The 24,259-nt window shown below is 41.7% G+C and overlaps 3 protein-coding genes across 3 annotated transcripts; 2 read left to right on the forward strand and 1 right to left on the reverse strand.

Annotated features, from left to right (window-relative positions):
* Positions 1-14,644: 14,644 nt before the first annotated feature.
* fmc1 (formation of mitochondrial complex V assembly factor 1 homolog) lies at positions 14,645-16,139 on the forward strand. The gene is made up of 2 exons (XM_061304126.1): positions 14,645-14,836; positions 15,695-16,139. The coding sequence occupies exons 1-2, from the start codon at positions 14,708-14,710 to the stop codon at positions 15,896-15,898; spliced, it is 333 nt and encodes a 110-aa protein (XP_061160110.1). The 5' UTR covers positions 14,645-14,707; the 3' UTR covers positions 15,899-16,139.
* Positions 16,140-16,888: 749 nt separating this feature from the next.
* On the forward strand, positions 16,889-19,906 carry LOC133170507 (heme-binding protein 1-like). The gene is made up of 4 exons (XM_061303486.1): positions 16,889-17,149; positions 18,637-18,775; positions 18,833-19,013; positions 19,088-19,906. Exons 1-4 carry the CDS (start codon positions 17,072-17,074, stop codon positions 19,263-19,265), a joined length of 576 nt encoding a protein of 191 aa, XP_061159470.1. The 5' UTR covers positions 16,889-17,071; the 3' UTR covers positions 19,266-19,906.
* An 81-nt stretch (positions 19,907-19,987) lies between these two features.
* Positions 19,988-23,656, reverse strand: wbp2nl (WBP2 N-terminal like). The gene is made up of 8 exons (XM_061303484.1): positions 23,496-23,656; positions 22,450-22,558; positions 22,198-22,336; positions 22,012-22,104; positions 21,712-21,924; positions 21,422-21,535; positions 21,057-21,139; positions 19,988-20,969 (listed from the first exon to the last, which is right to left on the reverse strand). The coding sequence occupies exons 1-8, from the start codon at positions 23,624-23,626 to the stop codon at positions 20,913-20,915; spliced, it is 939 nt and encodes a 312-aa protein (XP_061159468.1). The 5' UTR covers positions 23,627-23,656; the 3' UTR covers positions 19,988-20,912.
* Between the last annotated feature and the right edge of the window lie 603 nt (positions 23,657-24,259).

A 24,259-nucleotide genomic window follows, 5' to 3' on the forward strand; every position in this document is an offset into this window, starting at 1 on the left:
TTCTCAATCTGAAGGCTTGAATATATTTATGTCTGCCAGAGACGTGATATGCAAAAAGGAAGCGTTTGGAGTAGGGGGAGTACACACCCAGTGAGACAAGAACAAACTGTTTTGATTCTGTTATGACCTCAGGCTCGACTGAGGTGTGCCGACCAGGTTGTTGATCACGCATAACACTCTCTCGTCTTAGTCCCTCAGACGCAGAACCAGCGTGTTGCCAAACGGCTACGGGCGTTTTCATCTGTTCCGCAGCTGTCACGTCAAAAAGGCTCCAAATGATGTGCTCAGTCAATGAGCTAAGCTAATGAGCTAACTGTCCTTCGGGAGAAACGTTGGACAGCATACGGGCTCACCGGGAAGCAGAGAAAAAATGAATTCTGTGCCCGCTTGTTACTCAGTTGGTGGGGAATTCAATATCAAACGTGTCAAGCTTAGTTAAAACGGCCCCCTCATCGGGGATATTTGGAATTGTCATCGTACATAAAGGCTGCCAAAGCACAGTTTGGAGTGAAAGTCGATTTGCCACATCAAGACTTACATAATAACGTAACCTGCCGATAAATTCGACAAAAAAAAAAAAAAAAAAGGCAACACGCTTGGTGAACAAACAAGAACAACAGAGTACATTTGTTGCTATTCCGGCTGCTTATTATAAAACGTGTTCGGGTACATTTTGTCAAATGTGGCGGTTATAAATAAAATAAAATGCTTTGCTATAAACAGCTGTCTACATACGTCTTGATATTCCTTGAATTAAAAATTGCAACAAATGTCTTCCTAGCTTGGAGAAATAACAGAACACCTCGTACGCAATTAGCGCTTCAATTCCGCCACCATTTGAAGCCATGACGACATACTGAACGCTCATCAGTGCTATTTCAATGGAAAATCAAACTGCTCACAACAAGTAAATATGATTTGCTTATGAATAATCATGAGCATGCAAATACAACTCAATGACGGCATTGATTGTGGATGGGGGGAGCGAGGGTGATGTGCAAAAGATAATCTGACTAACTGAGGTCATGACTCCACCGGAGCTCGCTCTATGCCCGTCACCATGACGACGCGGAGGACTCCATTTACAGCGCCGCGGTCGTCGGAGTGAATCATTCTGCTAGCTTCAATTAGCGGGGCGTTATCATTCATGGGGTTGATTGTGCGGAGCCGTCAATTTGCATTCCGGTTCGTCCTTTCCACAACACACATTGGAACTTGCTACTGCAAAGCTCTTTCTCACAGTTTCGACCGCTAACAACACGTATCAGCAGTGATAATTAACAAAGTGGCAGCATGTAGCGGTACGTTTGGCTCCTCCTGGCTGTTTTGCGCAAAATAATGGTGTTGACCCCAATGGCGCCGCACTCTGGTTTTTCGGAGTTATTATATTTATGCAACCGCTAAGCTCTCTGGCGATTTCACAATACTGTCAACCTTCAGCAGCTGTGCATGGCCAAAGCCTGCTGTGAACATATTCCATTTCTGAAAATTGAACAGTGAAGGCGAGGGAGAAGCAGACAGAGCGAGTCAGAGAGGGGGGGGGGGGGGGCAGGAGAAGCGAGGCCTGTATATTTTATTCAGCGGCAGCCGAGTACAATTCATAATCAACGCGGGCTGATTCACAGTTTTAATTAAAAAGAAGCCTCGTAGTGCCGGTCTTGATTTATGAAGACCCCGCCACGAGCTCCTATCCGCCACAGAGCGAGTCAACAGGGGGGGGAAAGGGGGCGAGGACGGGAGCAGAAAGAACATGTAGCTTTTGCGTGGAGGGGGAAATGTCTCGTTTCTCACAGCGAGGTGGTTGCGGGAGTTGGCACGTAACTCAGTGTGAGTGTGTCAGAGTGTGCACCTAAGCATATGTGGGGGGGGGGGGGGGGGGGGTCTCCATTTGATGCTGACTAAATCCACTTATGGCTTCATTTTAATGTCAACAATGTTTGGAATGTTTATCAGAACATTTTGAAGAATTGTATGCATCTAATGCAATGGTCAAACTATTAAACTACTGAGTATGACCAGTGTGGTTGTAAAATTTAAAAAGTTTATACAGCAATAAAATACAACTATAAAAATAAAGAATGAAATTGACTTCCCCTTTGACAATTGAGCATTTATTTTCGTTTTTTGGCCAGTGAGTTTAAATACTGAGCGATTAGCTCCAGAAATAGTCCAATCCTGCATGAACATTTTATGATGCGTCACTTTGACCTGTGACTTGAGAGGGGAAAAAAAAGGAAGGAAAGGAGTACAGCATCTATATTGGCTTTAAAATATTATGACTTGCAAAAAAAAAAAAAGGCCAGCGCTGCAATTTGTTTTTTTTCCTGGACTGATGGAATTTACTTTGGTCTGACAGTAATGTTAAGTTCGTGTCTGCCACTGCCATTAGAGAATCCCTTGATACAGAAATATCTTAATTAAAAACAAGTGATTTAGTGCGTGCGTGCGTGCGTGCGTGGTCAGAGCGAGGGAAGAAAATATTGAAAGAACAAGCCCAAAAAAATAAATAAATTGAGGAGCAGCACTAAGTTGTGTGTAGCTAACACATGACTAACTCTCAGAAGTGAGAAAAAGCATGGGAGACTTGATATGGTCGTATGCTGTGCACACTTTGCAAGAACTAACACCTCTCGAGTAGCAGAAGGACACCGTCGTTCGTGTCTTAATGTGCCCCTCAAGGTTTGCCTACAGCAAAAACCAAATCAGCCGTTTGAGCAGCAAATCCCGATGTTGTCAGAGGTCAACTTGTGCCGACGGCTATTCTTGTACAATTCAAGCTACCTTAAAAAGGAACACATTGAAGGCGGAGTGTTGAAACATTTTACAATCTCTAAAAGATAATATAATAATAAAAAAATATTATTTTTTTTTTAGGTTTTTAATGTTCAAAGTAGATTGAGTTAGCTTGTGCATGAAATCCGCAACAGAAACTATGCTGAAATATAAATCAATAAAAATTAAATCCATAAAAATGAAATCAATAATTCATAAATAAATATAGAAATTAAGCTTTGCCTTGCCTGATGAGTCTGCTGAGTAACTAAAATTTGTCTCACAATCTCACAACCATATTGGCGGATAATGTACAGTATAGGAATGAGTCCATCACGTCAATCCAGAGAAATATTACAACACCTTTTATGCCAAAATATTCCCTATCAACATCCTGCTTCATTCTTATCTTGGATCAGGATTTGTCAATTCCCGCCAGCCACTTTCAAAAATATGAATCACCGTCCCACAAATTGAATTCTGTGCTGTATGTGTCATACCACAAAGCATGTAGCGCTCATGTTTGAAGGTTGACTGCCGCCCTCCCCACCATTGACTATTATGAGTCTATTAAAATGTGCTCAATGGAGCCTCTCACGGACTCATTGCTTTGTTTGCTATCACACAATCCAATTAGAAAATGCTCATGTTTTAACAATGTAGTCGTATAATGATAAAAAGCATAATTATCCCGCACTGTTTTGGTTAAATCAACTTCATTATTACGACGTGCTCGGGGGAGCGTCGTTGTTCGTCATTTTATAGTGGAAGAATTTAAAAGCGCTTGCATAATTGAGCTCGCTGACAAAAAAAGGAACACAACCTGAGCCAATAATATACAGGCTGTACGGGAAAACAGTCGTGGGCCAACTGAGATCAACTCATTCACCGCCAACCCGGTTCAACTCTTTGACGTCTATACCCGTCAATGGCACTGAACGTCAGCAAATAATTGCACGGGTATATTTCGGAACTGCTTTCACAGCTGAACAATCGGGCGCTTGGAATATTTCAAAGTTCTGAAAACGTGTGATTTTTCAAGAATCAATAGAGGATGCAAAGAAGACGAGTGGATTGGATGCCAAGACAAGGTTGAACAATTACACGAGCGCTGCATCCTCTCCCCTCAGCTGCGCTGCACTCTTTCATCAATCAGACTGACAAAATCTATTGACGTTGGATCTCCCTCCTGCTTTTTTGCAGCTACACAACATTTTACCGCTTTACTATGTACGCCGCAAAATGAAGCGATACTATTTATTTCCGTCCTGGTTTAATTATGTCGCAGCGGCGGGAACTACAAATCGTAGCTTTTGACAGTTGGTGGACCGAACCCCGCAGGGAAGCATTAGCTTCCCACTGGGGAATTCTTCCCTTCAACTCCTGATGGGTACGTTTTCCTTAACGCATTCCAATCAATAACTTTTGCATTACGTTCCTGGCCGAATCCCAGCTAGGTCTCGGGAAGAGAGGCCGAGAGGCCGAGAGGCCGAGAGCCCTCCGAGCGGAAGAGGCTGCGGAGTTTGCTCTGCTTGGTTGAGGCCGCCTTAGCAAAGTGAGCATTAGCCGTGACATTTGAACAGCAGCGGTGGCTTTCTGGCGTCCACCTCGTCTCGGCGAGCATTCGGGGATGGCTGAGGGTTCAATCACGTTTTCATCTTCGGCACGTTACCAAACAGCGTATGATGGAGAATACACTGATTTATTTGTCTAGTACGGCTTTTATAATAGTAAAGAACATACTGCTTAGTGGAGCTTAGATGAAGAGAAATGCATTTGAAGAGTACTTAGCAGGCACAGGCATTTATCAAACAGTGCATCTGAAATCCCTGGCTATGACACAATTGAATTTGATCAAAATTAAGAAGTGCCTCTGATCAATCAAATACAGTAGGAGCAGACAAACATGACGGGACCTGATGCTTCCTTCCTTCCTCCCTGCAGCGTTGGAAGACATGGCAGGAAAGCGCAGACGCCACCATGTTGAAAGTGCTACGCTCAGCTAAAGATTGACTCTGCGGGCTCTTTTCCATCTGACTTATGTTCCTGCTCATCTACTGGAGACAAGGATGAGTGACGCCCTATTGATCTGCCGTTTTGTGGCCCGATCGATACCACGCACGGAAAAAGCAAAAAAAAAATCCCTCCCCTGCTTGAAGGTCCAGCTCAAGCATGTAATCTTACTGTCCGGATTTAATTACTATGGAGTGATAGTGACACTTGATGATAAACAATCAGCAGATATTTAGTCGCCGCTGCTTATTCAATTACAAGATAATTGAACAGCCCGGATTGAACAAAATGAATTTGCTCTCCCCCAAAACTTTCTTTGAATACTTTTTAGATTCAATGAGATATGCCCACGCTGCTGTGCTCGCTATACTTTTTTTTTTTTCAGCAGCTCATGCACATCAGATGTTCTAACAAAGGGACAAGCACACTCAATCGCTGGGACCTCTTGTACTACCAAAAAACAACAGCCCTTGAATTACATTCAATTTACAAGGACGTGGCGGAAAAAGAGAGGAAAACAAGCTGATTTTCAAAAAAATTCCCTCCATATCGGCGCATTCAACATTAGAAATCCGCACTGGACTGAAGACAGTTCATCAAAGGATGACAAATACGTACAATAAATACTTAGCCCATGGTTGTCATTCCGTATAAAAATTGAGCATTAAAGGTATATTATTCAAACTGGATATGAATGGCGACGCATAATTTACTGTTAAGTGGATTCGGTGGAAAAATGAGTCGCGCGCTCGGTTAATGAAAGCAGTGACATGATAAAGAGTCGAAATCCTATTACTGTTTCAGAACAGAAACATTTTTAAACATCAGGGGTCACAAGACGACATTTGAACCGTTTCTTCGTAGCTGTGTCATATCTTCTACAATCGTTTATTCAAGTTTGGATTTGAAAATTTGACTGGGGTATGAATCATGTTAGGCTTGAATTAATAACACAAGATGTGTTACAAAGTTAGGCTAGTTCGGGACTAGCTTGCACGGGGTCCAAATCTGATTTTCCCTTATTGCATGTGAGTCAGCTAAGAATAATGGTGGCCTTTAGGCGAGCAAAATCTTTTTGGATCAAGCGCTCCATGTTGATAAGTCGAGAGCCGCAACCTGCATTTCAGCAGAAACAATTTGTAATAATAACCAAAGCACCTTCAAGGCATATAATGTGTAGCCTCAAATAAGATAGCGATTAAAAAGCTCCCAACTTTAGATTAAACAAAATAATGTTTGAAAATATATTTGAAGACCACCAGCCAATGTACCCTTGGGGTGCCCCCGAACCACAGTTTGAAAATCCCTGAACTAAAGTGGCCGTCTTAAAATCGTACTCATTCTGAACTCGACTACTTTATCAAAAGTATATTCACAATTGAGGCTTGTACGCTGTATTAATGTACTAATTACAAAGTTCTGATGATAGAATTGTTTCAGGCAAAAGGTCCAAGCTACAATAAGGTAACTCCACAGGGTGACGCTATTTGGACACAGACGCCACTAAATAGGCCCATAGCTCTAAAATCCCGCCATTAGTGCCACTTTTCTTTCCTCCCTCCGAGGAACGGGAACGCCTCCTTGATGCGATGCAACGACGCAGTTAATTCATCTATATGGTAATGTTTCATGATGTAAGCCGGTTGTAGGCGAGGTGCAACGTCAGCATTAGCCGATGGAGCTGTGTGACTTTCAGCTAATGACAGGAGGCCGAGGCGGAGGCACTTAGTTAACCCCCCCCCTTCCTTCCTTCTTCGGTCGGCCAAGGCGGACGATTAAGTAAGTAACAGGACAAAGTGTGTAACGGCCGTTTCTCTCTTTCGTGAATGAAAGAACAAACAGACGGCGAAAGACAACAACACATCGCCGCTCGACAAATCCTTTAACCGGTGGCTGAAGCGTCACGCAAACGAGGGTCGATAGGTGCTGGCGAAGGTGAAGTGGCATTGATCAAAGTGCACGCTGGGCTAAAAAGCCGGGATGAAAGCACTCCACCTTGAACCTTGAGCTGGAATCTTAAGCACACAGCGAGAAGCGACAAGGTCGCGGGACGAGGCCGCGACATCAAGATGCTTGGGTTTGGTCTTACCTTGCGTTTTGTGGGCCAAACTCTCATCCCCTCGTCTCAGAAGTAGCATGATGGTGCAGGCTGGGCCTCCTCTCTCCCTCTCATAGCCTCAGACTGAGGGAGGCTGCACTACAATGCACACAAGACAGGATTATTGATCACTGGCAAGTATATTAAAAGCTCAATGGAACACAGATGGAATAGAAAGAAAGATGGCATCCATAATGGATTGGAAAAATGTATTCGAATTAAGGCGGAACAATTATCTGGATTCATTTCAATGTCGTAGAATGACATTTTTTGATCGCTAAGGTATTTTTGTGCTTCATTTGAGTTGTTTGGCAAAATTTTGCGAAATTGTCGTCGTGAATTTTGAAAGACTGCAAGTCAAAGCATTTACTTTGTTTACAAATTCTAATTGAAGTCAATGAACTGATTTTCATATTAATTTGTGGTTCGTTTCCCTTTATTTTAGAGCTAGACTAAAATATTCAAGTGTAATAAATCGGATGTATCAAAAAAGTTATTTTTACTAAATGAACTAGAGCAACTCAACAACATGAAAACATGACGTAACATTATGACCGGTGAATATATTTGTTTTCATCATTAAGAGGCAATTAACTGAGCTCGGGACAATTTGTTATGTCATGTCACCGCAATTGTGAATTACTCTGCGAAGATGGAATCAGGGACACGTCTCATAAATTTGAATGATACCATCTGTCAACATCATCATCCAATTAATAGAAAGATGACTTTAATTAACTCCGAAAAGGATCAAAGATAACATTTAGAATAGAAAATTAAGTTGTTTTTCGCAACAGGGCTTTATGTGCACTTTCATTCATGATTAATTAAATGACACTTCATCTTATTAGTATGCAGGCTAAATATACATTTCCAAGTGAAAAAGAAATCAGAGTACATTTGGAATGACGTGATTGGTTTAGCTCGGAGAACTCACAGCAATTTAAGGGGGGAAAAGCAGCAATTTCAAGGAAAATGTACTCCACGGGAGCAGCTTCTCTTCTCCTCCTCGCTGCGGCAGCGTCGGGCTGACGTCTGCCAGTCTGCTCTTTTAAAAAAAAAAAAGGGGGGGGGGGGGGAACAAGAAGGACAGGAGGTTACCGGAGGGTCACAAACACTTTTCAAGAGCCTTTAGTGCCCGCTGCGACATTTGACCTGCCGCCTTTCACTTAGTATGACTTAAGAAAACATACGTCAATTTGAAAACAGTTCCCCCTTGTGTTATTTGCTTTAAAATAAAATAAGGCCACTTCTAGACAAGAAAAAAAATTCATCTGTTTAACTGCGTCTCCCTGTAGTAAGCTGTGTGTGGAAACTGGCAAAAAACTGCTGAGTGGACTCAAAAAAGCAAAACCAGTCCAATTGGGTAAATTCGACATTTTTTTGCTCCAGATGTTCAGTCGCATTAAATTGTCTCCGCTTTCATTGCCAACGACAAATAAGAGGCGCTTATCAAATCTGCTTATGCATGACCGACAAATGGAAGGACAACGTTAATGTGGATTGACGCCGTTTTCAGATGAGACAACTGGACCTGGCTGGCGCTCACCTACACAGGCTGCAGTCCCTGAATTTGGTATACAGGTAGTCTTCGGTTTTGGCCAGACATCTGAAGCTATTTTTCATGCCGACTACTCAAATGACTGCCTCCACCAAGGCTTTAATTCATCACCTGCAAAGTCAGTGGGTGGATGGACGATCTCAATAAAAAAAGTCTAAAAAAAAAAAAAAAAAAAAAAAAAAAAAGAGCATGACCCAGCATTAATTGGATACAATTGAATTTATATACATTATGACGCTATTCTTGCATATTGTTTATTTTTAGTCATTTTGTAAAATTAATTCTGAACCTCAGAGTTTTTTTTTTTTTGTTTTTTTTTTTTTTAACTCTCCATCCATGCCAACAGTATTGATTTAAGTTCCGAACAAAAGGCGGCTGAAGTCTCCATCGTTTTTGACTTTGTCTACATCTCCGAAAGTTGACGCTGTCATCCTATCGGTTATCTGGAATTTGAGTGCATGACAGTCAGCATTTTCTTGTGCAGACTGCACAGCTTCATTTTCTTATCACCGAGAAAGTTCTCTCTTCTTTGATCCGCCACATTGTGGTCGGAAATTACACATGATTAGCTTGAATTGAAAGTAGCCAGGCGGTAGAAGAACATCAATGGTACTGCACAAATACAAAAGGCGCATCTATGAAAAGGCACGCCAATAAATACGAGCAATTGTTGAGAAAAATCCATTCAGGATTCAAATCAAAATGATGACATGTTTGTCCTGATGAATGCAAACTAACAAAGCAAATCCAACCGAGCAATCTTGAAACTCATCTTTATTTTGCCAAAACCCGCAAGAATGCAGTCCATACTTGAAGAAATTATTCATTTACATATGTCAGTGAATATTAAACATGTCTGCGGGGTAACAGATTGTCCTTTTCATATTTAATAGATCGATGGGCCACACAAAAAGTCGCGCAACAGTTAAACGAAACACACGTACACAACACAAGCTATGAAAAGAGCAACGCAACTCATTTAAAACACCCAGACTCTTTTTGTCTCGTACAAATGCCGCGAATGATCTTAAATGTTACGATTACGCTCACTCGTCTTTTCTCACCAACAGCGTCTACGTCAATACAAGTCTTTTAATCAGCTCTGATGAATTATTGAGCAGCCCCTTTTTTTTTATATATATATATTAGATTATGACCTATATTCTGTCTGCTTGAACAGATCGTGCCAATAAAGTCCAGATTTAGTTTTGAAGTTGGCTTCTTGTCCCACATAAGCTTTAATCACTGAGCAAGACACATCCATGTCGCTCTGCAGATGTAATCATTCATTTAAGACGGCAAGTTCTTCTCAGGGTTTTCTTCTTTTTTCCACGCTGCCCCGCATAGCCAAGTGCTCAATTTGTGCCGGTTTAATTAAGGCTGATCTAGTACTCAGACCTCGACGTGTGATACGTCTCATAGGAAGAACACGGGGAGGAAAAGGAAGCAGCATGAGATTAGTATTCTCCTGCTGTCTCCCTTCTTGGCCTGTTTATCAATGAAGATCATGTCTATGAAAGCTCTTCAGGCACACTTGTTTTCCACATAACCTTCTTGAGCGCTTTTTAAACTCTCAACACTGCCGGGGGTATTAATCATGAAATGCTTTTTATTTCTACAACAACAAAGCTGAAAGTGTTCTATTGACAAATACTAGCATCATCTCGAACTATGTTTGTGAAAGGGAAAACAAGTTTAGCATTCGTACTACACAGTATAACAGCCCAAATCTAAGTTGTAAGAAAAAAAGATATATTTGGCCATAGCGTCACATTATTACAGATGCATGCCAGGCCAGTAGATGGCAGTGTGTCACTGAATCTTTTCCATGTGTTGGAGAATTTCAACATGAATGTCGGCCATTTTGTTTTTCTGTTTCCACAGAAACCTTATTCAAACAAACTTCAAAAGGGCATTGTCGATTAAATCATCATCCATAATAACATTTTCTCTTTTATAAGAGGGACATAAGATTCACATGCCAGTGAAAATGTCAGCAAAATAGCTTGAACCGCCATCCAAGTCTCTATTCTCGCTCATAGCCTTGAAAGGCTTGTTGAGCCGTGTGCCACAGAGGCGCAGCGGAGTTTGCGCTCCAAACGTCCATTTTGCATCGCAGCAGCTGTGACAAACAATTTGCTTCTCGATACCGCAGTCGGTTCAGTCACATGTGCACCTACAGAACCCAGGACAATGGATAATGATCCCAACGTTATGAGAGCAGGTCCCAGGTACGGCGGTCATAACCTTGACTGCAGACAAACACGCACGCACGCACGCAGTATAAATCCAAACCGATGTCAACGACAGGAGAGTTAATCAGAGAAAAGGGGTCAATCACGGCTGAACCTTTGATGGATGTTTGTGACTCTCTGTGTGGGTGTGTGTGTGTGTGTGTCTGTCAAAAGTAAGAGTGGGTGTGAAAGCACATTTTGCATCCGACACACTGAACATCTCATTCAACGGGATGCCGAGTTGCTCTCCCATTTTGCAAGCCGATAAAATGATTGCGTTGAGCTCATGCCCATGCATGACTATTTATGGATGTCATTTTATTAGGCATTGCGGCCAATTGGGAAAGCGGGATCACCAGCACGCAAAAAAAAAATGCTTTTGCTTGTATGAGTGAGGATAAGTGCTAATCAGGCGGATGGCAGGAAACAAACTGAATGTTTACATCCCTTGCTGCCCGTTACTCTTGCTATACTGCAGACGGAAACAAATCGAAAATAGAATGTGATTCAATTGCCTAACATTAAACAGGCATCTCTCACACACACGCAATTTATATGAATAATCTAAATATTTTTATGATAGTCATTATCCAAAAGACTGCAAGGTAAAATCAACATGAGTGAATTTCAAGCAATGTACTCACCTATTGGATAAAAATAATATAACTAATAAAAAAATAGTTGGTTGGAGCAATTAAAAGAATCAGTATTACATTATCAATTAAACAAAATATGCTGCTTGGGGTCTTCAGTCCATTAGTAAAATCCCACAAAGGGAAAAAAAGACAGAATATGTCAAAGCAGCTTCAGCCCATTAAGGAAAGAAAATCCCTTGTGTCAGATTTTTTTTTTTAACATTTGGAATTAGATATCCAGGATTTAGAAAGGTAATTCCACAGAAAGAAAGAAAAAGAGCTCCATCCAGAATACCCTTATGGGGGTAACAGTTTCCCACTTGTCATTATCTTCATGTAGTGGGCAGAGAAAACATTAAAGCTCCCCTAGAGAAATGGGAATACAAAAAAATGAAGTGAACAAAAAAAAAAAAGGAGTTGTGTGACTGTCGTCACTTTGCTATGCATCTGTTGGTTGTTTTGACTCGAACGCATAACTCAGACTCTCTCTCTCTCTCTCTCTCACGACACACTCAAAGAAAATAATCTTGGTTTTCAATTCACCACATTGACTAACCCCCCGCCCCAAAAAAATCAAACAATTTCATTAACCATCTGTTCGCTGTATAGCAGAAATACCCCTAAATAAATATAACTAAATTGCATCACAATTCTGCCAAGTGATAAAAGACAACGTATGCATGGTTGGACGTGACATTTTTTTAAGATGCTGGATGAGCAACTGAAATTGAAATGAATCAATATGTAGATCATATTGTGAGATGATGGATAGAAAGAAAAATGAATGTCAAGGGACTAAAAATAATAATAATTAAAAGGAAAAGAGGAGAAAAAAAATTCCTCGGCAAGATCAAGGCTTTTTTTTTTCCTTCTAGTCCATTGTCTTTCAAAGCTTGTGTCAGTCTGTCTGCGGGAACAAGTCAGTTGAGAGCGATATGAGATGGAACGTGGGTGTGTGTGAGGGGGGGGGGCAGGAAAGTGTTGAAACACAGATGACAGCCAAAGTGAACCTACAGAGCTTGTCTCAAAGTATCCATGCACACAGTTTGACCTTCACATGACTAACTAGTCTGCAAAGCTCATTTTATTTCCAAAAATGATGATCAGTCAATGATGGAAACGTCCTCCACTGAACAGATGTCTCTTATTGGGCATGGCGGGCGGCACATGGGAGGGAGGAAGCTGGGAGACATTTTCCATGTTTAATGAAGGCACAAGAGCAGACTTTTTTTTTTTTTTTTTGTGCAGTAACATAGAAATGACAATGCTGCCGGAATGTGGTTTGATGACGATGGGCAAGAGGAAAGCGGTCCTTGCTTGGGGTTGTAGTCAAACAGAACAAAAAAAATAATATATATATATAACAGAATGATATGGAGGCAATAATATGTCAAAGTGTGCATAGCAAATGCACGCGACAGACCTTCGGAAACATTGCTAGCACAAGAAAACGAGACTTGGTGACAGACACTAAACACCAAATAGACCTACCTATGGTTAGATTTAAGAACCGCCCAAAAAAGGATGCATAGGATGGAAGGAGGGTGGGGGGGGATAGGAGAAGGGGTAGAGAAAGGTATAAAAGTAACAAAGTAGAAAAAAGAGGGGAGCCGATTAAAATGTCTTCATGGTGGGGAAGGGAATTAGCACATTTGGCGGCTTCGAAAAGTAGCCAAAGTTATGAGTGGACAATGAGCGGCGTCGAGAGGAGGAGGAGGAGGAGGAGGCAGCGAGGGGAGGAGGGAGCGTGGGCTGCACAGGGAAAGAAAGGGCTGGAGGTGAAAGCAATTGAGAGAGGAGGAAGAATTAATGATGAGGGGGTAAAAGAAAGGATAAAAAAAATAATAGGGGGGGGGGACAATCCCCTTCCTCCTTCTTCTTTCCCGTCTCTCTCACCCTCCTTGTCTGGCTCATAAATAGAAAAAATTGTTGACCAGGTAAATGGCAAAATAGATGAGCAGACAGAGAAGTGAGAGAGCCAGCAAATGAACAGACAAAGCACCTCCCAGCAGCGCGATGAGGAAAAAAAAGAAGAGAAAGCGAAAGACAAAAGCAAATACTCCAGTGGCCTCCGTCGTCTCCAGTTTATGGGTGGAAGGGGGGCTTGGCGAGTTGTTCCCCTTCCCCTCCTGCCTTCTGCTCTCTTCTCTCGCTCTCCCCCAAAAAAGCTTCCCATCCAGATGAGGAAAAAGCAGGCACAGGTGTCCTCTGTCCCTCAACTCTGCTTGGACGTGGGCTGCCACTCGCACAGGTAAGACATTGTTGCAGCAGCAACACACAGTGTGAGGAGGGGAAAAAAGGCGTGCAGGGGGGGCTGCTGCTAGTCAAGCACTGAGGGAAAGATGTGAAGCTGGAATTGCTCTGTCTCCCTTCTCCCGCCCATCCCTGCGAAAAGATGGGAGGAAGGGAGGTTCGCTCGCTTGCTCGCTCGCTCACTCGCTCTCTGCATTAGTATTCATTGAAAGAGTGTGCGAGAAAGCGAGCAGAGGGGAGCCTGCAAATGTCGAGGAACCCAACTGGTGTTTGAAACGGACAGGAGAATGGCTCCCTCTAGTGGCCTTTGTCAGTACATATGCTCGAATAGGGTGGCAAGCGAATGGACCACTACTTTGCAGAGTTGGGAGATAGATGCAAGTTAAAAGTAAGATCCAAGGGTTGAACTTTAATTTGGCAAGCAAGTCAAGTCCAGTCATTTGGGTCATAAATCAAATTTTAAAAAATGGGGCTTTCTCACAGCATAAAGTGAAGTGATTAAAAAATTGTTTTCCACTGATTACAACAGACAGTATAAGTGGAAAGACCAACAACTTTATATTTAAAAAGAAATGACAAAAACGACATTCTAACAGTAAACAAGATTCGCAGGTTAGTTGCGAGTTATTTTGATTTTGCCAGGACTGATAATATATTTATCTTTGACAGAGATTATACCCCCCCCCCTCTTTACAATATAAACATTAATAAAATTACGAATATTTAAAAAAAAACGCATAAACATAGACCAACATGGTTTTGTATTGTTTTCTTTCATTTTTTTTTTAGAACTAGTAAGCTATAGGAAACATTGAAGACTTTCAGTGGTTTTGTTCGTCGCTTAAATGCAATGTGAATTCGCACAGCCCGACTTCGATAGTGTCCAAGAGTTTGTTGCGGCGAAAACGCAATTTCAACATACAACAAAAAAACAAATAGTGTAACTTTTGTGACAATAAGCAACAAAAAGCACGTATTCTGGAAAAATGCATTACCTTTCTCCGTCGAGGAAACGTAGAGGTCTGACAGCAAGCCAGGTGTTTCTGTGCCGCACATGAGTGCTCGATTGTGCGACGTTTGATTAAGTTGGTCTGGTTGGAGAGCGCAGACATCGCTCCCCGATCAAAACATTTCTCTAAAGATGGCAGCGTCTCCGTCTTCCTTGCGCGTCTACAGGGGAATTCTCAAAGAGTTGCGGGCCATGCAAGGGCAAAATTATAAGCAGTCGCTGGCGTATAACTACGTAACAGATCAATTTCGCAAAAATCAGGCAAGTTTTCTCTTTCCTGCGGTTCTACTTTGCCCAGCTAACTTTTCATAATTAGTACACGTTTAGTGGGTTTTTTCCTCTATTTGTTAAATGCGTTTTGCTATTTTAATAATATTTAAAACGCCATGTGTGTGTATGACCATATTCAAAGCATATGACTGCAGCGCAACCCAAGGGCATGCTAACTGCTAACAGCTAACATGGCAGCGCAGTACTGTGGATTCTTGACTGGACACTTTAGCACACATTGGCATCCAGTTTAGCAGAGACATCTCAATTTAATCGTTACTAGGATAACTGCACTTATTACATTCACGTTAGGTGAATTAAAACCCCCAAATTGTCTTTTTATTTAGTGTCTTGTAATTGACTTGAGACTAGTGCCAGCCTCCTGCTCACCTTTGACCCTAAAGGGGGAAAATGTACAAGTGGAAGGATTAATGGTACATTCAAACACAATGACGCTGCCCGTTGAAATGAAGCATTTAGATAGTTAAGCATATAGGCTTAAAGCTTAAATTATGAATGCTTGAACGAACAAGGCTCACCACGGTGGATGAATGCATGTGCAGTGATGCACAACGGCTGGGGGGGAAGACTCGAGCCTGTCAGTGTGTATTTGTTAAAACTCCAAAAATGGCCCACGGACATTATAATGTATACGCAAGATCATCGGGACTGGAGCAAATGCCTAATGTCAGCATCACTTGCTTTAGCAGATGAAGCAGAATATTGTCGACTCAGAAAAGCGTATCTGTTGTTAATGTCACTTAATTTGCCACATCCTAATGTCCTTTTCGTGTCAGTTGTAATGAATAAAAAGTGCCGGGGGTTTAAATGAATTCTCCTCTAGTGTAGGTGACAGGTGAGAGGCTTTGCCGTGCCCAGCAGGAGGCGCTCCATGCCTCCCAAACCTACCTGTGTCTGCTGGCAGCCTCCAGGAACCACCAAATCCTGCATAACCTCTACCATGGAAAGGGAGAGTGCAGCACTGAAGAGGCGGCGGGTCTGGTGGGGCTCAGGTTGCCGACTCAGCCAGGAGGCAAAGGCTGGGAGAAGTGAAGGCTGCACGGGGAGCGATGGAAGAATTGATGCCTCGTGAACAGCAACCTTCAAACGGACTATGTGTTATTCGAGAAGAGTAAAAGCTGTGGACTCTGCCTGTGTGGAAACATGTGGAGAAAGTGTTCTCAATAGATGTACCCAACAATGTATCTGCTTTAGTCCTGCAAATGTTTTTAAATATTCAAAAGCAGTGGCAGGCAACTATTCTACTTTCTCTATTAAACTATTCATTGCTTAATATTTGGTTACCTTTCTTTCGATTCCAAGGCATGATTAATGGTTATTATTTCAACCACCATTATAACATTCCGTTTCAAAATGGAAACTTTCTATTTGAGAATTCAAGTCACAACGCTACAAACATGTCATCAGTAACGTTGTCCCTCGCAGCTAACTGAGGCCGGTCCATTCATTGCTTTCTCACTTTGCCCACAGTGACACCAGTCACTGTTTTCCATTGCACTGTTTTTCCATTAATCTCCCTTTCTCTGCTGCCCCCCCCCCCCCACCCCTGCATCCCGCTGATGACTAACACTGCTTTCAAAGTCAATTTAAAAAGAATGCCCCCAAAGCCCAGCAAGTCACTGCGACACCGGGAGTAAGGCAAGCAACCCGTGCATTGGCCACATTCAAAACCTTTCGATGCATTGTGACAAACCAAAGGCTTGTGTCCCAATTAATCATGCACAAATAAACGGAGACGAAGATGGGGTTCTGTTTGTGACTCAGCACAGTTGTAAAAAAAACTGTATATATAAAGTAGAGCATAGAAATAACAAATATAGTTAATATTGCCCCATCCATTGCCTTGTTTTCTCTGCTTTGCTTATTCTGCATTTCGACACAGAGTGTGAATGCTTTTTCCAGTTTGTGTCTGTGTGTAAATGTAGAGCGAAAAGACAAGTGTGAGAAAGGCGGAGGCACCGAGAGTGGAGTCTCTCTCTCTCTCTCTCTCTCCCTCCCTCACTCAAAAAGAAAAAAAACACAGCGAGGCAGCGAGCATCTCTAACTTGTGGCGGCGGAAGGCGCACAGAAGGATGAGTTGATGAGGAGGCAGTAAGCCAAGAAGTGGCGTGCACGTTGAAGAACCAATTGGATACGTAAAACATTTGAGGTCGAGAGACATTAGGGTGACAAGAAGAAAGGGAGCGTCAAAGAGTGAGGTGCGACATGTTTGGAATGCTGAAAAATTCGCTTTTTGGAAACACTGAGGAGACGGAATATAAACTACTGAGCACAGAGACCAAGGTAAGAAAGGAATCTGCACATTTTCATCATGTAAACTATGAGACTAGAAGTAAATATAGATTCCCATCTGCCATGTTTGGTTAAAAAATATAGATTTAAATTATTCGATTGTATTTCTTATGCAAGCTAGACGTATGCACGTGAGCTACCTGAGCCCGTTTGTGGTCAACCTCCTGGCTCACATTATTCACATGTACTGAGCTCACACGGCCACTGCGATGACATCACAAGGAAGGTCCGCGACCTTTTCTTATCTCTGTCATCCTTGGCTTTATCATCTCCATACATTGAAGAGAATGCCATGGAAAGCGAGCGTTGGTGTGTTAACGCTGGCAATGCCCGGCAGCTACTTGTTGTCCATGTGGCTCTTTTGACTCACTATGCATCGCTACGAGTGCAAGGAGGCATGCATGCTTTGGTGATCATCTGTTGGGAGTTCTGAGGCCAGATTTAGGCTTTGGGGGATGCAAGGCTTATTTTAATAACTCACTCATGGGGTCGTCCACCTACATCCTTGGTTGACACTGACAGCAGCGCTACGGCTATTGGTAAGAGCGTCTGACGTTCTGTTGTTGTTTACGAACATTTGGTGGGGCTATGACAAAAGTTGTTAAATTGAACGAGCAAATCTCAAAAAATTGATTTTACAATCTTCCATCAAATCTCTAAACTGGACTCAAGTTGAAACAACTGATACGGAAATCAGAGCTTGTTACCGAAACCCTCGGACACCCATCTGACACCTTACATACTTAATTAAAACTGAGATGTACAGAGGAGCAACCTGGTCCAGATACGATGTAGACGTGATGTAATTAAAAGACTCGAGATAAATAACACAACACGGCCCGCAATTTACTCTTTCGCCGCCGTCAGTTTTACATTTAAACATTAGCTGCTGAATAAATCGCATTAGAATGACCTTTACATTCCTACACTTGCAACCTTGGACAAAAAGAAATTTCCTGCATGTATAATTATGCAATGAAGCCCCTCAAAACGTATTAAGGTCACAATTGCATAGCGGTGGAGCAGCGTGGCCACGCTTCGCATTAACCCCTGGAAATCACATGAAAAGACGCTGGCAACATGGTAACAGTGCGCTGGAGGCTGGGGGGGGGGGGCAAGTTGTGTTTTGCCTGCGTTATGTAACATTGTGTATCTCTGGCCTATTATAATGTGTAGCCTGACTGAAGCCACTGCGGCAGCAGGAGACATTAAATCACATCAGAGGAAAACGTGTTGTCCTCCGGATGGTTTTATCTGGGCCGCACTTGTTTGGCACAACCGCGTATGTGCAATTGTGCAGACACAAACATACAATATGTACACACGCTAAAAGCTTTGAAGGGCAACGGCCCTGTCACCCTCATGGCTGCACTCAGACCTAAATGTTATTCATTAAACTTGGGTTTTGGGTTGAGAAAAATTTTTTTGCACATTGATTTGGTTGAGTCACTAATGTCGAAATCCTTCCCCACTTCCAGGATGGCGTAAGCTTTGAGGTACGGCGTTACGACGCCGCAAAATACGCCGTTGTTTCCTCGGAGGGACGCACTTATGACCAGGTGACAGGCGAGCTGGTGAGGAAGCTCCTCATGTATATCGGTGGAAGCAACGAACAAGGTAGGAAGGACGTTTTACTTTTCAATTTCGATATACTATTATTCTTTTCTCGACAAGGTGAAGCCATGGGTACAGCAGCCCCGACCATCATCACCGTCTACCCTCGCAACGACGGCGTTCTGTCCCGTCGTCTGGTGGTTGCCATCCGCATTCCTACCGTCTACCAGCAATGCCCCCCAACACCTACGGACACGACCATTAAGGTTGAGGAGCGGCCCGGCATGACCGTCTATACACTGTGAGTTATATTTTTAGTCAGAACAAGCCACAGAATTCCACTACGGTAAAATCTTTTTTTTTTTCTGGCCACAGGCAATTTGGTGGCTTTGCAGGTGAGAGCGAGTTCCGAGCAGAGGCTTTGCGTTTGACACGCACCCTTGGCGAGACGGCGCCATTCCAGCGCAAGCAATACTTCTGTTGCAGTTACGACTCGCCGATCAAGCCCTACGGACGGCGCAATGAGGTGTGGTTTATACAGGAGGAGCCGTAGAAACTCGCTCGGCCATTCCGACCGCTTCACTGACACTCCATTCAACTGAGGAAAACAGACGATGTCACTTCAGTATTGTTCTTCGAAAGAAAACAAGTGTAGTATGTTTGTGAATCAAAAAATGTACTGTGACTTGTGTATTTGTGTGCATAGTAAAAGGGAAGACTAATGTCAAAAAAAAAAATGCATACCTTACTTCTGCTTAGCAGTAATGTAGCATTATTTGTTAGTTCCAAATTAGATTATTAGCTACTTTTTTTTGTTGTATAATTAGAGATGACTATTGGGAGCGCTGTATGACGCTCTGTGTATTTTTTCAGGTTGTAGTAAGAGCAACACAGAAATGCAGTTTATCGTCGCAAGCGATTTCCCATTCTTTAATTGGGAACTGGAAATGAAGTGGATGTTAAGCCATAAAGTTGTGTTTATAATGGTGCCGTAAATTTTTCGCCGTTTGTTTTGTGATCATTCGCAATGGCAATTTGAAGTTAAAACTGCAAACCATTTTTCATGTTGTTGTGCATTATTCATATTTATTTACATCCCTAAAAATATTACTGTGATACATCTGTCGTGCGGTTAAAACTGTAAGGGTTCAACTTGTCTGTCGGAAAATAATAAAAACTGTTGAAATAGTCGTATTTACAAGGCTTTTTTTTTTTTTTAACAGATTTGCTTTAAAGTGATTCTCTTGAAAAAATAACTGCCGAGGCTCAAGGAAATATTAGAATCAATAAATGACAAATTTAATAGATTTCAGTTAAAGAACTTTCAGCCAAGCATTATTCATTTATAGACATTATATGAGTAAAGCAAATTTCAAATCCACACTAAGAATATTTGTTAAGGGTGTGCAAAAACCTGTTAATATCAGCAACAACAAAAAAAAAATGGTTAGCCCTCAGGAGATTTGACGGGAGGCAAAACGCTGCTGTTCTCCAAATGATGAAACCTGGTAACCGCATACTGGCCTAATTACAAAGAAGGTTTCAGCTTGCCTTTGCATACATGAATGCAAGAGAGGCCAAGAGAACAACGTCACTCGAGTGAGCCCTGATTTTCCACTACGGCCGTTGTCAACCGGGAATATTGCACACTTAGTGTATGAAAATGTACATTTCAAAGGATACAAAAAAAAAAAGGAGCAATTTAGGTTATCTAGAAAATGCAATTGTTGCTGATCGTACGTAAGCTATTAGCAAAAGATGAATCAGGAAGTATTGACGGCCATCAACGCATGACTAAAGTCTATTCAACCCACTTCTGCTATTGTATATGAATAAACACTCCATTCAAAAACAGTATAGGAAATACACACTGTAAATGACACCACTGAAATACACTGATAATAAGTTCGGTTGTTAAAAGCGACACGAAGGAACTCCCAGAAAGTGTGTGGTGGTACAGCTCGGTCGTTTAAAAAAATAAATAAAATACATTCATCATCCCGCTGCCTCCTTTCAGCTTCAGACACTACTGTTTAGAACATGACAACAATTATTATATTAAGCAAAATAGCCACAGAGGGCTTTTTGACTGAGGGGAGGGGGGGAATTGTAAGCGATTAAATGTGGTCTTTTGTAATATGCCATATACCGTGGTCAGGGATCCACCAGAAGACAAGGAGGAAGTGTCCGTACCCGAGCCTCAGTTGTTTTTCTTTTCAGGAGAGTTTGGGTAAGGTGCATATGGAGGAGGCATCTCCTTTATCAATAAAATAAAATAAAATGCTATTAAAACAAAATAAAGTGACATGACTACTTCCACATTACTAGATGAAAAGTATGTTACCGTGGGCATGTAGACATTGTGTGGATCGCTGGGATTGTAGTACGCATTGCCTGCTGCTTCTGCGGCTTTGGCGTTACCTGGGCCTGAAATAAACATGAATCATAAAGGGAAGACAAAGAACCAAAACACAGCGTGAAGTCCCCGAGGATTTAGTCTTTCATGCAAGATCAGATGGCCAACACATGATATCTCAGCAGATGAATGAGGGGGGGGGAATGAAATAACAGCACATGAGAGATCATGAGTTGCTTTTTTTTCCGAGGTGGACTGATTTAAAGTGATTCACTTTGGGCCAGATGGATCACATCTGACGGGTGCAATGAAGCAGAAGAGGAAAACTCAAGAGAGGGGGTGGGGGTTCAAACCTGGAGGTGGTGGAGCTGTCCAGTTTTGCGGGGGCGCAGCCCAGTTTGGAGGTGGCCCTGGATACGGGGGAGGTGGGGCCATGTAGTCAGACCCGGTTGGGTATGGGTACATTCCTGGAATGCATGTCAACACATAAGGTCACAGACCTTGAGATGCCTTGAGGCAAAACAGCTGTTGTAAATCCAGCAAAGGCAAAAACCTCAACCCCAAAAAAGTGAATGTAAGGAATCCAAGGACATTTTTGCTTTTGTAATCGGTCATATTTTGGGAGAAAAAAAAAAAACAGCACCTGGAGCAGCTGCTGGGTAAGGGTAGCCCATGTTGCCAGGAGCAGCGGGAGGAGGCGGCGGCGGCTGCGGGTAGAAGCCGTTCTGCTGCGGAGCAGGCGCAAAAGGATAGCCTTGAGCGGCAGGTGGAGGCGGGCCGTAGCCGTTCATCATTCCAGGAGAAGGGTAGCCATGATATGACGCAGCACCATTCTGGGCCGGGGCTCCACGGGAAGCTGGAAGACAGTGTGGTAACACGTGTTTTGTAACGGCTTTTACCCGTAAGCTGTGGTAACTGCAAGAACGGAAAGTCATGGAGAAACCATTTGTGGCCAGTTTGAAGAGATGCTGGCCGAGCTCGATGGCTCCTCCGCTGGGAAATGACATCTTGAAATGAGCCTGACCCTCCCAGCCACCTGGTAATTACACAGTCAAACATATTTTAGATATAGAAATTGCATTTTTTTTTTTATTTCTAAAAAGCGCTAAAATTAAAACAGGATACCTACCGCCCGGCTCAGCTGACACTGTCCCTTTAATGTAGTTGGCAGCAAACACGGGCTGCTCGATGCTGCATCCCTTCATCAGATAATAGGGGAACATGGCAGAACCCAGGCAATCTTTTGTGTTACTGGACACAAACACCATCTAAGCCAGCGGGCGGTTAAAAAAAAAAAAACATAAGAGTAAGGTCAACTACATAATGGAAAGAACAGCTAAAGTACCAGCAAATGACTCATAGCATGTAATGTCGGTATTACCCTGTATGGTGTGAGGTACACAGTGCCCTTCTTGGTCCCCTTAAGAAGGTCTGATTTACTGCTGACATCGCTGAACGACAGCTCCACATTTTTACATTCCCTTAATACACTGGCGAGGAAGGAAAAAAGATTAAAATCAGAGTTTTTTTTCAACTCTTGTGCTTTCAAATGCCAGTCAGACGCACAAATTCTGAACCAGACAATTCCTGTTTTGAATCTGGTGTATTTTTCTACTTTTCCGAAGACGTCCAAAAACGTTTTTTATATATAATGAAACACAACTTGACTCCTGCTCCTAATGCCACTCACTAGGCCACGCCCCTTAAAGGCAGATATATTGTAACTTCACTTTATAAAACCAGATTATGTCTTTCTATTTATATTTTAATGTGGGGCCATTTGTTGTTAGTGAAAACGTGTTACAAAACAACTGTGTTTTGGGGAGGGGCTGGAACAGATTAATGGCTGTTCAAATAATTTCTGTCTAGATTTATTAACATAGCTTAATTATGAAACAATTTAAACTTGTAGGTCATGTTAGAACTCGATATGTATCGTAACTTACTTATTTATCTTCATATTATAATATTTGCCACTGTTTAGCCAAAGCTTTTCAAAGACAACTCTAAGTATGATGGAATTAAATTCTACGTCATTTAAGACTACAAATATTACTCACATTCCGAAATTAATATCTAAAAATTATGATATATTCGATTATAGCCAGTAGAGTGGCCGACAAGACACGATAATGTCAACATACTGGCTTCCTGTTTTGAAAGTTAGCTTATAGCGCGCCATTCTTTAATGAGCTAAACTACAGCGGAACCGTCACTATAGTACGCGAATTTGGCAAATCTGTTTTTAAAAACATTTTTAAAACATCACGTGGAAAACAGCCAGCGGCACAGCTGCGTCAGCTTAGTTGTGCTAAAGCTAAACTAGGCCACGATGCTGATGTTGATTACAAACTAAACAAGCCAACAAGGCTAATTTTTCCGTCAAATCGCAATGGCAAAAAAATGAAAAAAGGAAGTTTATCATACCTTTCTCCATTGTTGATCATCACTCCGCCATTTTGGGAGTGATTCCTATTTAACGCCATGGTCGTGTAGCTGTTGCGCTCGCTGGTGTTTGGTGGAGTTTGTTTGCGCTCCACTGACAAGAAACGCCACATACGTCACGAGTTACGCCACGACACCACCTGGGCATACGTCACTTCCTGTAAAATCAAAATAAAGGTAAGCGCTTCTGAGTCTCTGAAACGTTCTTGCTTAAACCTGAAGGCTGCAATAAAAATTTCATTTTGATTATAAAATGAACAGAAGATTGTGCAAATACGTACAGTAGTTTTTGTGCAATGATGTTTTAAATGTAGTTATTTAAAAATAGTTTATTGAAATTAACTCTAAATTGTTACATTATTGTAAATAACAATTTAAGATTAGATTAATAGTTTGAATAATTGTTTATTTTTTAAATGTAAATTATTAATTCTATATACTTTATATATATCTATATCTATATATATATGTATATATATAACTAATTGGTCAAATTCAAAAGAATGTAGATGTGTTTGTAAATGTTTTATTTTCATGAAATATTAGAAAAATTAGAATATATATATATATATATATATATATATATATATATATATATATATATATATATATATATATATATATATATATATATATATATATATATATATATATATATATATATATATATATATATATATATATATATATATATATATATATATTTATTTATAAAGAAATGTCAGCTGATCTATACACACTGGCCA

Source organism: Syngnathus typhle, linkage group LG17 (assembly GCF_033458585.1).
Source record: "Syngnathus typhle isolate RoL2023-S1 ecotype Sweden linkage group LG17, RoL_Styp_1.0, whole genome shotgun sequence".
Taxonomy (NCBI): Eukaryota; Metazoa; Chordata; class Actinopteri; order Syngnathiformes; family Syngnathidae; genus Syngnathus; species Syngnathus typhle.

Bases quoted from the DNA above. Each gene is read 5' to 3' on its own strand.
- wbp2nl (XM_061303484.1), bottom strand. From the start codon at position 23,626: ATGTGGCGTTTCTTGTCAGTGGAGCGCAAACAAACTCCACCAAACACC. The intron at 21,536-21,711 runs GTGCTGTTTTTT...CATGCATTCCAG, and splicing joins TTACCCAGCAGCTGCTCCAG to GAATGTACCCATACCCAACC. The intron at 20,970-21,056 runs GTAACATACTTT...TTATTGATAAAG, and splicing joins ACAATGTCTACATGCCCACG to GAGATGCCTCCTCCATATGC.
- fmc1 (XM_061304126.1), top strand. From the start codon at position 14,708: ATGGCAGCGTCTCCGTCTTCCTTGCGCGTCTACAGGGGAATTCTCAAA. The intron at 14,837-15,694 runs GCAAGTTTTCTC...CCTCTAGTGTAG, and splicing joins ATCAATTTCGCAAAAATCAG to GTGACAGGTGAGAGGCTTTG.
- LOC133170507 (XM_061303486.1), top strand. From the start codon at position 17,072: ATGTTTGGAATGCTGAAAAATTCGCTTTTTGGAAACACTGAGGAGACG. The intron at 18,776-18,832 runs GTAGGAAGGACG...TTTCTCGACAAG, and splicing joins CGGTGGAAGCAACGAACAAG to GTGAAGCCATGGGTACAGCA. The intron at 19,014-19,087 runs GTGAGTTATATT...TTCTGGCCACAG, and splicing joins GGCATGACCGTCTATACACT to GCAATTTGGTGGCTTTGCAG.